Source organism: Seriola dumerili, unplaced genomic scaffold (genome assembly GCF_002260705.1).
Source record: "Seriola dumerili isolate Sdu_G_001 unplaced genomic scaffold, Sdu_1.0 BDQW01000331.1, whole genome shotgun sequence".
In the NCBI taxonomy this organism is placed as follows: Eukaryota; Metazoa; Chordata; class Actinopteri; order Carangiformes; family Carangidae; genus Seriola; species Seriola dumerili.
Window position 1 is genome coordinate 5,593,017 of NW_019174586.1, and position 14,927 is coordinate 5,607,943.

At 38.6% G+C, this 14,927-nt stretch overlaps 1 protein-coding gene across 1 annotated transcript in view; it reads left to right on the forward strand.

Moving 5' to 3' along the window:
- The window catches only part of LOC111232470 (leucine-rich repeat and immunoglobulin-like domain-containing nogo receptor-interacting protein 2), a 133,591-nt gene extending 120,907 nt beyond the window's left edge, over window positions 1-12,684 (forward strand). The window contains exon 3 of the mRNA XM_022760008.1: window positions 9,765-12,684. Within this exon, the coding sequence (XP_022615729.1) occupies window positions 9,777-11,618 (1,842 nt within the window). The 5' untranslated portion in view covers window positions 9,765-9,776 and the 3' untranslated portion in view covers window positions 11,619-12,684. The remainder of the gene's footprint in view (window positions 1-9,764) is intronic.
- Window positions 12,685-14,927: the final 2,243 nt, after the last annotated feature.

Here is a 14,927-nt window from a genome sequence, read left to right on the forward strand (position 1 = left end):
ATGCTTGTGTAGGTAGATTTACCATGAAAGCAGGTGATGAGTTGCTATTTTGAATGTTGTTAATAGTTTATCCTTCTGTATCTGAAGACTCACAGCTGCGGCTGTATAGTTCATGTTGCGTGCGTTTTCAAATTCTGGGGTTGTTTTTTTTGTTTGGTTTGTTTTTTTTCTAGATCTATGGCTAAACCAGCTTTGAGTGGTTTGTTATTCATTGACTTACTCAATAATGTACTCATTCATGTAAATGCCTGCTTAATGCTTGTATGACAGGGATTCTGGTCTCTAATGCAGATATTGATATTTCAGTCAATGGAGCCAGTGGAGCTTAGTGAGCTTCTTGTTATATTTACTGTTTGTAATGGAGTTACATATACATAGAACATACTGTATGTTGTATACATTAGCATTGCTGGTCTAAGTGGTGATCAGGGTGCAGATGATGAAAGATCTGTTTTCATCATCTAAAGATAATGCTGGTTACAGTGAGTAATGAGCGTGGGGGTTTTGCTGTTCTTAGTGAAGTGGAATATTAATTTGTTCTGGGTATAGAAAACAACAGAGATGTTAATCAGCTGCATGTCATAGAGGTTGCTATGTAGAAGCATCCAAGCCCCACCACTGACAGTAGAATTTTTTAACGCTTTTTAGAGCCCGACCATCGCTGGATCTTTGAGCTAGAGTTAAAACATCTAACAGCAACAATAGCCTTGGCCTATATTCCCTTTTTCACATAATAATATTAAATGAATAAGATTTTGTGAGAAAGACCCTTTAAATTTGGTTAATAATTCACTGTGAAACATTTCTAAGAGCGCACTTATTGTGATGTATGATGTGCCAAGTGAATTTGGGCGTGGATTAGTATATACGGAGCACTATGGAGTTTTAGAGGGCCATTGGCTTCCACCGACACCTTCCTCACTTTCGCTGTGAGATCAGGAGGAGGATGAGAGAAAAATTAATAAGTTAGACCTCAACTAGTTTGAAAATAGAATACAATTTTTTTGCCAACTGTGATCAAAACACCCACACCCTACTACAATATATCACTCTGCTAGCCACTACCAATCTCAAGATAATATTGTAGTTCAGTTCTACATGATTGCCAGGCTTAGCTAGTCACCCGAAATCACATTTGACTGAATATAAAAACACTCAAGAAAGGATTTTTGACATGTATTTGAGATAATTGAATGATTGACACAAACTAGAAATTTAGGATTAGAATTTGGAAAATGTATTTTTTATTTCACTATTTCTTCAAAAGCTTGTTTGACTGACTGAATGAACAGGTTGACTGAGATACTGTTTGTGTGCAATGAGCTAATATAAGTCTGATTGATTTATTGGTCAGGCTCAAATGTGTTTCCATCCAAATCGTTAACAAATCAAATATCTATTCATAGGATCAGCTAAATGTAAATACATAAGAGTTGTGTGGCAGCCTTTCTGCAGTCTGACCATATCTTGCTGTAGATTCGTTTGCTGTAGACGTTTTTTGTTTTTTTTCTCATCAACTTAAGAAGCACGACAATGTTCCTCATCTTTTAGAAAACACATTTGCAGTACTGTCTATCCTTTGGGCAATTTGCACCTTTTTAGACTATTTGCTCCTGTTAATGTCCTGAATGTCCTTGTCCCAGTGAAAGAACACAGACTTCTCTGGAGACCATTCTGACCTGCTTAAGTGGTACTATAAAGCACAATAACATCACCTCAATATCAATATGTAGGTGTATTAATGTTTATAATGAATGAGTTTAATGGGGGTGGAAAGTGGGTGTCAGAAAAATAAGCTGCAATAAAGATGTTAATACATAACACATTGGTCTCTAATGAACTGACAAATTGGTTGATTTTTTTTTTCTTTGTCACTTTGTAAATGTAATGAAATGATAATGCTCTCTCCCCCTGTATTAAGTCCTCTCATATTGTTGCTATTGTATTGTTATCCTCATACATTTAATCATTAAGTTTTGTTACCTTTTTACAAGCTTCCTTCCTGTCTCCAAAGTTGAGAATTGTTAATAGCTATTAAACATAGGATTAACTCTCTTCTCTGAGAGGCTTTTCCCACGGGATGAATTGAGATCCGGATGTTTGATGCGGTCGTTTTGACTTTTTCCCAAACCAAGGGTTATCAGACACAGAAAAGAGCAACTGACTCAATCTAGAAAGTTTATCTCTAATTAACACGGATTAATTGGGCTTTGACTTCGCTCTGCAAGCCAAGCAGAAGGGCAATTTGTGCATGGAAGCCTGTTATTGCCCAAAGGCTGTTGATCCTCACTGTTAAATGCTTTAGGTCCCAAAACCCTTGATCATGTGACTGTGATAATGTTGCTCTTGCAGTGTGTGTGTTAATGAATTATACAGTTTGCCACATTCAATCCAGTTTATAAAAGCGATTGTGAAAATAGAACAGTTACCAACAAGGGTTTTTAGATTTTTTTTACTGCCATCTGTGCATTAAGAATCGTCAAGGTTGCTCCTGCTGTTCTTTTGTTTCTCTTATTCTGCCTTTAGACAAACTACTGTCTTCTCCTCTTAATTATTTGTATTTGGAAAAATTAATGGAGGCCAAGTTGTTTAATCGTATCCAGGTCACATCCTAAGGAGGCATTCTGTTGCATGAGAAGTCAGACAGACAGTGGTTTATTAAAGGAGTACAGTGTCATTTTGCATGTTGGCAGGCTCACCTGAAAGCCTCGCTGGCCTTTACAAAGATCCTCTCAATAATAGATAAGGCAAAGAGCATTGCAGTCTCTTCTCTCTCATTATGATCCCATCTGATTACTCGTCAATGCTCTTTTGAAAAGGTGGGTTAATTGCACGCTCTGACTATGAACTAACCTGCAAGTTAATAACATCTTTCCTTCAGGGTAGCATCATTATAAGATATAAGCCTCATTAAAATAAAATGACGATTTAATAACTTTCCCTTAAAGTGACCCTTGTGAGGTTGTACTGTTTTTTTTTTTTTTTTGGGGGGGGGGGGGGGGTTGTAGTTATCTGGGAAATTAAGACATCAAACACTGTGCTTTTGCATATCCTCTGCTGTTTTCAGAAAGCAAAAATTAACTATCTCTTGACCGCAGCAACTTTAATTACCCAGTGGAAATAACAATGCTTAGGCTAGCCATGCAGTAGACTATATGCACATGTCAAAGCGGTCACAGGGTTTTATCTTGTATATCTTAAATGGATTTGATGAATATAGTGCGTATGCAGGGACCCACTGACGTGAGGGCAGCCATGTCAGATGCTAATGTACAAAAGAGCTTGCTCTATAAGTGCTGCGCCCAGTATCTAACACTTTCTCTCCCTGCATGATTACGCATAATGTTGCTTTTATTATTGCTTTATTCCTCACACAGCCCCATTCCTTCTGCGTCTTTGCTCCAGCTCAGAGTTAATTTTCCTCCTTTTCCAGCCTTTCAAAGAGGCTCTTCCTCCGGAGCCGTCTCCCAAGTCAAAATATCAAAATTTGACGCTTTGATTATGCTTTTTAAGGGGTGTTGATAATTGCCGGGTGAAGAAAGCAACTGTCTCCCACCATCCAACATAAAGGCAGGGAGGCTTTTCTGTGTGAAGAGGAATCACATTATGTTCAATGATCAGTGCCTGGGGGCCACATCAGACACTGTCTGAAAACCTTTCCAGAGGAGATAGAGGCAGGCCAATTTCACAAGTGGCTTTTTATTGGTTGATTGCACAGAGGCCAAGTTGTTATCTAAATCCTCAAACTACTTGGGCAAAATAAGAAGTGTCTTGTGAGCGTTCAGGGTGTGCAAACTTACCCCTCAGATGAAAGCCAAAGCAAAATGTTTACAACCAATAGTTTTCCAGGATTATGGCTTAAGAGACTAAGTGTAAACAGGATGTGGTGTTTACAAAGTCCACCAGTGACATACAGTGTCATTGCTAGTGCGGAAAAGAACGTATTATGCCAACTTTGATTTTCATGTTTTCACTTGAACTGACGGCTTAGATAATCCTTTCATGGATGAATAGGTTGCATGCTCTTATAGCCTGCATTCAAATAAATCCAAAATATTTTTTAAAAGTATTTAAGGAGCAAAAATTACATTATGTACAACTTAACTGTGGTATTTTATACTCTCAGTATGTTTGCATCAGATGCGAAGTCGGACTTTAACCTCCATTGCCAAGATCATGTTGCCATCTAACAGGCAATCTTCCTATACAGTGAGTTCTACCATTGAGTGACTTAAGTTAGCGTTTTACATAATTATACACACCTCATATTGGAGCTGTGGGGCTAATTACTTGGTAAATAATTTTGTATCAAACATGGGTAGTGAGTGTCCATGCTGCCCGGCAGAGGGAGAGACACTGATGAGCGAACTGACCTGCGATTGCTTGATTTGCTCCAATTAAAAGAAAATCAACTACCATGTTTCTGTGGAGTTTGTGGCTGTAGCCCAGAGGAGCTTACAGGAAAGCGTATGCTTATGACCACAGCTGTAGTCTGCATGTGCTATTCCTAAAATCACCACACATATATTCATTTGAATTGTCTTTATTTTGAGCAAGTTAATGTGCAAATGCTCTTAGAATGCAGTAAAGAAAAAAAAAAAAAAGCAGACCATAAACTAAAACTTGACATAAAAGAGAATTAATGAATAAATACATGTAAATGTCAGGCTTTCATTCTAAAATCACCTCATACTAAATTAAATGTCCTGACTGTAAGACTTTTTTAGCATATGTGTCACAATATTATGACACAAAATGACTGTAAATGTACGAAAACCCCCAAAATTTACCACAAAATATTGGATCTTACACACTTAGTGGTATTTTCGTTGTCACCACATGACTGCTACAAATAATTACTTTTTAATAGCCATGATATTTACTGTATTGTTTCTGTACTTATTCTATGGCCACAATTTTAGTGAAACTTTTACTTACTTTTAAAGTTGCAAATCCATTTGTTGGTTACGCAGTATCACCATCATTATGTGGACTTGAGAACTCCCTTGGTCTGTGTTGTCAGTGTGAAAATAAACCAGAAAAGCAGCTAGATAGTGAGCAAGAGTCTCAACAACAGTGTGACACAAAACAGCAGCACAAAAAATAGTGATAGATAATGATAAAATTGTATATATGGATAAGGTACACAGAGAGTAGGTAAAAAAAAAAAAAAGTATCACAGTGAGAGAAAGATACCGACAGAAATTCGGCAATGACCAAGGGAAGATATCACTCGACTGCCTGGGGAGCGATTGCAATCTCCTGTATACAGTACCTCTACTCTCACCTCTAGATTTCTGTCTGATAAAACTTCTTGTAGCTTTGAGTCACCTAGACACCAAGCCAAGAGCACAGCGGTCAAAGCTACACCGCACTATATCAGCCTGACAGGAGACATAGCAAATTTGCTTGTATTCAGTGTAATTATGTATGAGAGTGAAGTTGAAGATGGAGAAGTATAAGCTATTTCTTACACACGCAAGGCCTTTCAGAGTGCTCAGGAAGACATGTTCATGGAATCATGACTAACAGCACGACAGTGTTTTGCCACTCTGGTGAAGACCGACCACATCCCTACTCATCCTCTTACCAGTCTGCCCCGGGCTGTGTTGAAAAGTAAAGAGCGGCATCATGGGATGGGAGAGCCCCACATGTTTTCAGTGATTCATATGGAAATGAGCTTGTGATGGGAATATAAAACTGTATGGGTATAAAAAAACAGGCGGAGACAAATATATTCCCATGTACTGTATTTGTCATAGTGGAAGAGAAAATCATAATTTCAGGAAAAGTGAGCGAGTGAGTTTGAGCTTCACGTACAGGGCCACTTGTGTACATATGCTCACAATGATGGCATTGTGCAGGCGACCTCAGCACTCCCAGCGAAATGGCTGTTCACTGATTTATGCTGAGTCAGATACCATTAGCTGTTATCATCCCCCTCTCAGGATCCGACCCTGCACTAATGTGGGTCAGAGGCCACATAATAGAAACACCTTCACTGTGCCGTCTTATCTCACTGTGCATTGCAGGATTTCTGCCGTCACAGGACTGTTGCTGAATGTCAATGGAAATTTCTAGAAGAATTTCCAGATGAAATGGAACTGTTGGGAAAAATTGTAAAAAACGAATAAGATAAAATGAAATTTACCCAAGTATATCCTCAGATTCAGTCCTTATAGTCATTGTAATCCAGAGACTATTTTTATTTAATTTGTTGTGGCTGCACTGCATGTATCGAGCACGAGGCGGTAATTCTAGTTTATTTTTTGTTTTTCTAGACTAGTACCAATGCAACAATCTGAAAATACTTTGTTACAAGTCCTATATAAAAGGTCCTATTTAATCAAAGGAAAATAACAATTATCAGCAAAATGTACTTAAAGTATCAAAAGTATAAGTATTTGTTTTGCAGAAAAATGTGGCCGATATATTCTTATATGATACATTATTATATTGTTGTTGAGACATCAATGTGTAAGCAGAATTTTACTGTCATAAAGTGATGGGGAATGGGATAGGAAACATGAGTAACTACGACTGTCAAATACATTTGGTGGAGTAAAATATATTGGACAGTGTTTTCAAAAAGTACAATAGTGGAGTAGAAGTATAAAGTCATAGAAAATGGAAATAGAAATGGAGGCACCTCAAAATTGTACTTGAGTACATTACTTTAGTAAAAGTACTTAGTTACCTTCCACCACTGTACCAGGATCTGTTTGTGGAGATGTGTGGGTGTAATCACATAATCTCAAAAAATGGTGATTCTAGAGAGAAGCCAGTGCCCTTTGACTCTGAAAATCAATTGATAAAAAGGCTGCCACTATATCAGACTTTGTCTGAATCTATTTTTTGTGCTATCATGCAGTAGTGTTACCTCAATGTCATATTGCTAACATAGTACCAGTTGTCCATATTAATAAGAAATGTTATCAGAAATATAGAAAATACACTGCTGAAACAGTTTTCTAACATTGTTGAAATAGAATTTTCTTTCAAGGCTGAAAAAACAAGGTTAAATTCAAATGTGTGTTTTTTAATGTAACTATTGAATATCATAGGTCACAGAATTTACCATCCTGTATTTTGTCTTGAGCATATTTCCTTGAACTGCTTGAGCAAAACACAGTCGGTACAAATCTGCATAAAAGATGGGGCACATTGGTAAGGTGTTGTTCACAGTTAAATTATCAGGGAAATTATAAGGAAATGAGAAAAATAAGAAACACATCCAGCAGGGAGAAATGCATATCCACATAGAAATCCACCCTACACAAACAGATAGCTGGGATTTTATTTGCGGATGTCACCCCAGGACATCTGACTAATTCTGTGCAGCATTTGCTACTGCACAGGACACACTTCAGTAGGTGCTACTAATGATACTCTTGCATTATGGTTCTCTCATTCAGCAGTGCCCAGGTGAGGGGGTCACATCACAGGCTCACTCTTACTCTGATTACACACTGTTACAAAGACATCTAATCATTATCCTGATTAGACACCCTCTTAGTAAACCATTGAATCATATGGTGCTGCAATTCATGTGGACAGCGTGTGTGTGCATAAGGCAGTTATTATGTGGGAAGAATCTGCAGAAACACAAGGACTCAAGAAAAATCCCCTGCACAGAGATGTGTGTGTGCATGCTGTATCAGACTGGATCACATTAGCCATGTGTATTTAGGAATGTTTTGTTCAACCCTACATTAAACAAAGTAATTTATCAACTTAATTTATTAACTGTTGTAGAGGGTACTGGGATTGGGTATTATATTATAATGTTGCCAATTGAATTGTTTCTGTATCCATATCAGAGGCAATATTTATTTCAATACCTGACTGCTGAATTTAATTAATTTGGGTTTATGCAAACAGCTATACTACACTGCCTAAATAAAATACAAAAATATCAGAACAGTACCTTATTAGATTAAGCATTCTTTGTCAGCTAAAAAGCTCTGCTGAGTATGAAGCAGAACACTCTTGAAAAAACAAAGGAACAAAATCCAATAATGTGCCTATTTTTTCCCATAGTGCTTCACAACATGCAAGGCAAATAGCCAAGTACAATGGATGCAATAGCACAGGTGTTTCATGAGGTCAGGCTCAGGCAATTACAATGTTAGCACAAATGTGAAGCGTAACGCGGAAGGGTACCGCTTTTAAAGCAGAGAGTAAAGATTTAGCTTAACATTCCAAATGTATTAGAAAGCTGTTGAACACTTAAACAAGCCTATGCACATTTGGCAATGTTTCACAAGTCAGTAGCAATGGAGAGTCAGCCATATGGTGCCCCTCTAACTATAGCAATTAAGTGCTACTGCAAACTGGTGAAACGGGAAGTTAAAGAAACAAAAACAGGAAAATCAATGAAAATCAGTAATGTGTGCACATATATGATGAATGAATATATACAAATATTTGCAAATTTCATCTTGGCATTAACCTGACGTTCATAAATACTGGAGAAAATCTGAGCATCACCTACTATCTAAATTTTGCATCACAGAAATAGGAATAAATGTAAATATCCAGTGACTCTGTTAAGCCACTGCCTCCGGCTACATTTGGTTTATTAAGATCAATTAAGATCAATGTGGTGGCACTTTGGATGAAAATGATGTTTGGAATTTTGAATTGTAAAATGTATGAGGATGAATTATTTTATTGTGCTATTGTGCGAAGTATTGCACTGTTTGAATTGTTTTTATTTTTGATACTCTGAGTTGACCAAAAACCACTTGGTGCTTGGCTCTTAGATTCTTTTTTGGCCATTTGAATTGATTTCTTACGTTTACATAATGTTTCCCCTCAGATGGGTATGCCATCACATTATCTTTGCTCCATAATCTCTTAGCATATTAAGAGCCTGGAGAGAGATTCTGATTATTCCTCTCACCGTTTAAATTTAGCACAGCCCATGACACACCAAATGAGGCAGGAATGGTTTACAGCCTTTGCAACCTGTCACCCAGTCTGTTTGTGGCAAGCAGTGCATTCAGTTCAAGTATCTGCTCGTCTCCATGTGCTTATATAATATATATGAGTAGACCTATGGATGAAAAACCAGCATTCATAAATCGATATAAAATAGCCCAGGTTGTGTTTTAATGTATAAAAATGCCAGATACATTCTTCCATATATATATTCTCTATATTCAATATATTCTCATCCTATTTGTCCACAGTGAGGTCCAAAAGTCTGAGTCTGAGACCAAAGAGGTCTTGCAGTAAGCACTACCAGAGCTCTTCCTGTGGACAACAAAAAGTAACATTGTACACTGGACTGCAAAACTTACATTTTGTATTCATTTAACAGTTGAATTTTGGTGAAAATGTGCCAACAGTGACCACGGAAGCATTTTAACCAGCACTGCTGTGTCTTGATCAGTATCCCACAGATGAAGGGAAAACAAAGACAGCAGACAAATTCAACTGGTGACTGAAAACGTAAGAGAGGAGGAAGTTATTTAATTCAAACACTAGGAGATACCCATCCAAAATTTGGAGCCCAGCAGCTCAGCTTGCCTGTATTCGAATATGTAACAAGATGGAAAGAGGATGGCAAAAATGAGATATTTGTGTGCAGCGAGGTCTATCGAATCTGTTGTCAGAGGAGCACACGAGGCCATTTTTCTCCACAGCAGATTGAGTCCTGCCATGTTATTAACTAATTCTACTTGAACACAGCTACAACAGGGTCCATCTTGAGTGTTTAACTAACCTTTGTTTCTCTTTGTTCTCTCTTTCTCTTGCAGAACCGTGACAGAATGGTGGACTGTATGAGCAAAGTCATGCTGCACACGGTCGTCTCATGCTGGCAGCCATTCCTGGGACTGGCCCTCGTGGCTGTCTTTGTGGGTTCTACCCTGGGATGTCCCTCGCGCTGCGAGTGTTCGGCGCAGAGCAAGGCAGTTGTCTGTCATCGCAAGCGTATGCTCAATATACCGGACGGCATCCCCACAGAGACCAGGATCCTGGACCTGAGTAAGAACAAGCTGACAATGATCAAACCTGATGACTTTGTTGCCTTTCCTGGTCTTGAGGAACTTGATCTTAGTGGAAATATCATCAGTTATGTTGAGCCCGGAGCTTTCAATGCCCTGTTTAACATGCACTCGCTCAGTCTCAAGAGCAATCGTATCAAGCTCATTCCTCTGGGTGTCTTTGGAGGTTTAACAAATCTTACCCGACTGGATATAAGTGACAACAAGATTGTCATCCTCCTGGATTATATGTTTCAGGACTTGCACAATCTAAAGTTCTTGGAAGTAGGAGACAACGATCTGGTTTACATTTCTCACCGTGCATTCAGTGGACTTTTAAGCCTGGAGATACTAACCTTAGAAAGATGCAACCTTACAATTGTGCCCACTGAGGCCCTTTCCCACCTGCATAACCTTGTCAGCCTCCATCTACGATACCTCAGCATCAGCACTTTGCATCCTTACTCATTCAAAAAGCTGTTCCGGCTGCGGCATTTAGAAATTGATAATTGGCCTTTGCTAGACCATGTGCCAGCCAATACCCTGCACAGCCTCAACCTTACACTGCTGTTCATAACCAATACCAACTTGTCCTCCTTCCCTTACCAAGCCCTGAAGCATCTGCCCTACCTGACACACCTCAACCTGTCCTACAACCGCATCAGGCACATTGAAGGGGGAATGCTCATGGAACTGGTCCGTCTGCGAGAGCTCCATCTGGTTGGTGCCCAGTTAACCACCATTGAACCGTATGCCTTCCAGGGCCTACGGGGGCTTAAAGTCCTTAATGTCTCTCACAACCGACTGGATACACTGGAGAAAGGTGTTTTTCAGTCCCCTGAGTCTCTCGAGGTTCTTCTGATTGACAACAACCCTTTAGTGTGCGACTGTCGTCTCATGTGGATCCTACAAAAAAGGCACTCCATCTTCTTTGGAGATTCGCAACCAGAGTGCAGCACACCTGAGGGTATTCGCGGCAGGCCTTTTAAGGAGTTTAAGGAGACTCTTTTGTCTTATTACGTGACATGCACCAAGCCAAAAATTCGTGAGAATAAAACACAAACAATCACTGTGGATGAAGGCCAGCAGGCAATGTTGCGTTGCAGTGCTGAGGGGACACCAAGGCCCACTGTGTCCTGGTTGTCCCCACGCAGACGAGTTCTGACAAATAGGAGCCATGGTAGAGTGACCGTCCACAACAATGGCACACTGGAGATCAAGTCAGCAGAGGTACAAGACAGCGGAGTGTACCTTTGCCTTGCATCAAACACCGCTGGGAATGACACCCTGATGACTTCATTGGCGGTGAAAAGTCTGGGATCGCTGTATGCTAACAGGACCCAGTACTACACAGATCCTAGCAATACCACTACCAATGGGACGACTGGTGTGACCCTTGGTCTGGACCTAAAGACTATTCTGGTGTCAACAGCTATGGGTTGTTTTACGTTCCTGGGAGTGGTCTTGTTTTGTTTCCTGCTCCTTTTTGTTTGGAGCAGAGGCAAAGGAAAACATAAAAACAACATAGATGTTGAATATGTGCCTCGGTCAAAGTCCAATGGCACTAACGTTGACTCGGCAGAGGGACAAGCTGGTCCTCGTCGTTTTAACATGAAAATGATGTGACTTCTTTTATAGATTATGGATTGTGGAAATGCCTAAAGTACAATGTATTTTTTTGCAAATAGGACTACTGAACTTCCCAATGCAGGGAGTGGTAGTGAGAAGATTTGGGGCATCCTAACAAGAAGAGCAGTACCTTAAATCACTGGATCTTTACAAAATGCTTGGATACTGTTTCAAATAACGAAATGCGAGTAGGACATCCTTACATAATGGCCAGAGGGCAACTTCTTCAACATGGATGAGGAGTGAAAACTGTTGCCGTCAAGGGGACCTAAAGGGAACAGGTGTCATTTATCAGCTTTTTGAAATTTATATGCCCAAAAAGAACCCTTCAGTTTTGGGTTGGATCCACAGACTCTGCTGAACCATGTACAGTACAAATTTGTATCTAAGCTATTAACCTACTTTGTTTAGTCTTGCGCCATGCTTATTCACAGAACGAATCAATGAAACAGACCATAATTTCCTATGTTCAATACTTTGCATATGTGTACCTAATGCTTCATTATGTACATGTATGTACATATTCATTCAAAAGAACTATTCATAGCAATATTCATGGGATGCATTAGCCAAAATTGATATAACCCCACATTCAGCAAGAACATTCTTCAGACTTTTAAAGTTTCCATGGATTCAGGAAGGGCTTCTATGGGTGATTATCTGTCCCTGTTCCCCCAATTGATTCCTAGATATTAATAAATATATATTATTTATCAATGAAAATAAAAGAAAAAAATCAAAATAAAATGTTGAGCATTTTACAAAATCAGTCCTCAAATACTGTTCAGGATCCAACATAACACTTGATCATCATAAAGATGACCCAGTATTGGTCAAAGTACCTACATGAACCACCTTTTTGTCCTATTTTCGTCTCTTCTTATTCCTTTAACTGTACCTTTGCTGGTTGGCAAACTACATGTGTCAATTTTACTACAGTGACATTTGCATCATTTTGCCCAGTAGGAAATTTGGACTTTGTTGTGGTAGTTCCTCATTTTGTTGTTGAATCACTTAGATTGTGAAAACTTCAAAAGTAAAAGTAAAAAAATATGTATGTGAAATAAATGAAGATGTATTTGTACCAATGTGTCAAACATTATTGGTTATTTTATAGTGAAATATTTCTCTTCACCCTCACAGTCTTCTTGTGAGGAGGACTTCCCTTCTTATATTTCACTTCAGTTACCGTAAATATAGTGGCTTAGGTGTCATATGTTACAGCCCCATTAAAATTGCATATCTAAGCAATATCACATGAGAGGGAGTGATGTTACACTGAATATCAGCACGGTGGAGGCCTGCAGCCTTGTAGCAAAGACATATTAGTTAAAAGTAATAAGCAACAACAAATTATGATTTGTTTGTATATTTCATCATTTATGTGGCAACACCAACACAAATAGTTTTTCAACTGGAGTGGCACTGGACTGTTGCTAGGCAACACATAAACATTTTCCTGACCTGCACACTATCTTGCTACTCTGTCTACACATTACCTCAGGTGTGCGCTGAAGTATCCAGGCTTTTTTCCTTCCCTTCATCCTCTTCTGACAAGCAGACATCATTTAATTCCAATGCTACTTCTGGAAATACATTCATCTTTGCAAAGTTTGTTACAATCTAAGATAGATAACGACTGTTGATGTAATGCTAAATAACGGTTAGTACAACACCTGTAAAGCAGAGTGATACATGTCCCAGTGCTGTAGTACTCTATATCAGCATTCATGGAGTGCCTCTTTTCCAATCAAATTACTTGGTCGGAACTAGCTTTTGTATAATTCCCAAGTGGGAATGTTTTATCACAGAAGCTGTTTTCATCTATGTTTTGACAATTAAATCAGTATTGACTTCACACAAATGCTGTTGAACCACCACCCATACCAGCTTTCACATAATTATTTTGCTTCTTTCTTTTTGGCTGGCTGGCCAGAGCTTATCAGCTGACCTAGATGACCAGGTGTATTAAGTGCTCATGTGTAGCTGCATTGAGTGTTGACTTTGTTAAGCTGCTGTTGGATTGAGAGCTGTTCCTGTGTGTCTTGTGAAGCCAACTACCTCCAGAATGTTTCCTTCTGGACCAACAACCAAAAATCTTTTTGATTAACATCATTTTGACAGTTGCCAAAAGAGAAAGTGTGGTCAAAATTTAGGTGGTACAATCCAATAACTGGAGCTCACCTCAGTCACCTCAGGATCTGTAAAGAACAGCTCTTTATAGTGAGAGCTTTTAATAAGTTGCAGTAAGTTTTCGATAAAAAAAAAAAAAGATGAGTGGTTTTTTTCAACAGTCCATGTTTAGGTTAACCTACTTATTGAGACACATTTTCATATATGCAACATTTTTTTTGGAGGTTTTAAATACTGTAATTCTCTGAGGTTTATGAAGAATTTATATTAGAAACTACCACTAAGAGAAAACACATTTTAAAGAAAGTATCTTTTCTTAAAAAATAAATAAAATAATAATAAAAGTAATAATAATATGCATAATCTTGGGCTAGTGCTAATGTAGACCTTCATTACCTGCAACACTGTTCCTTGGATTGTACCTCAAAATTAATTGTGCACCTATAAAACGGAAATGTATTTAAATTACAGTATAAAAACTGCTCTGCTTCAACTGCTGATTAACATGTTAAGATCCAAAGATACAGTGTTATACATCAAGAAATACTTGCTAAAGGAAAGAGAATATACAATAATGGCTTTCTGCTCATAGTAACTACTGAATCTATTTGTATGACACGTAGGAAATGAATGGTTTCTTTTTCACTTTTTTTTTTCTTTTTTTCCAAAGCATGTATCACTTGTGCTGTCCCTCATTTGTGCCGTCTCATTAGGAGCCACAGAGTATGTTTGGTTTCTCAGCCTGCAGTCCCCTGGGCTGCTTCAGAAATCAGAGCACCAAATGCTACAGCTCCTCCAAAAATACAAAAGAAACAAGGTTAACTTTGTAGGCCAGTGATGCCCACAACCATTTAGTCAAATTACATGAAAAATGTTTTCCTCGCTGAACCTGTGAGCACGATTTTGTATGACTGTACAAATGAGGACTCTAAAGTAGAACCTCCTTTCTCTCCTCTTGTTTAATGAGGTCTGCCAGAGTGACATTCATAGTACATAGCGTTCATGTGCTGTATATCCTAAATCACACTCTTCCCAACACGTGGCACTGGTAGCAATATAAATGTCAGCCTTTCATTGTATCGTAGCAAGCCTTTCATTTATGATAGGAAAGAGTTATTAAATTGGCATCCGTGTTTATAGCAAAAACATGGACCTACCAAAGACTAGAATTAA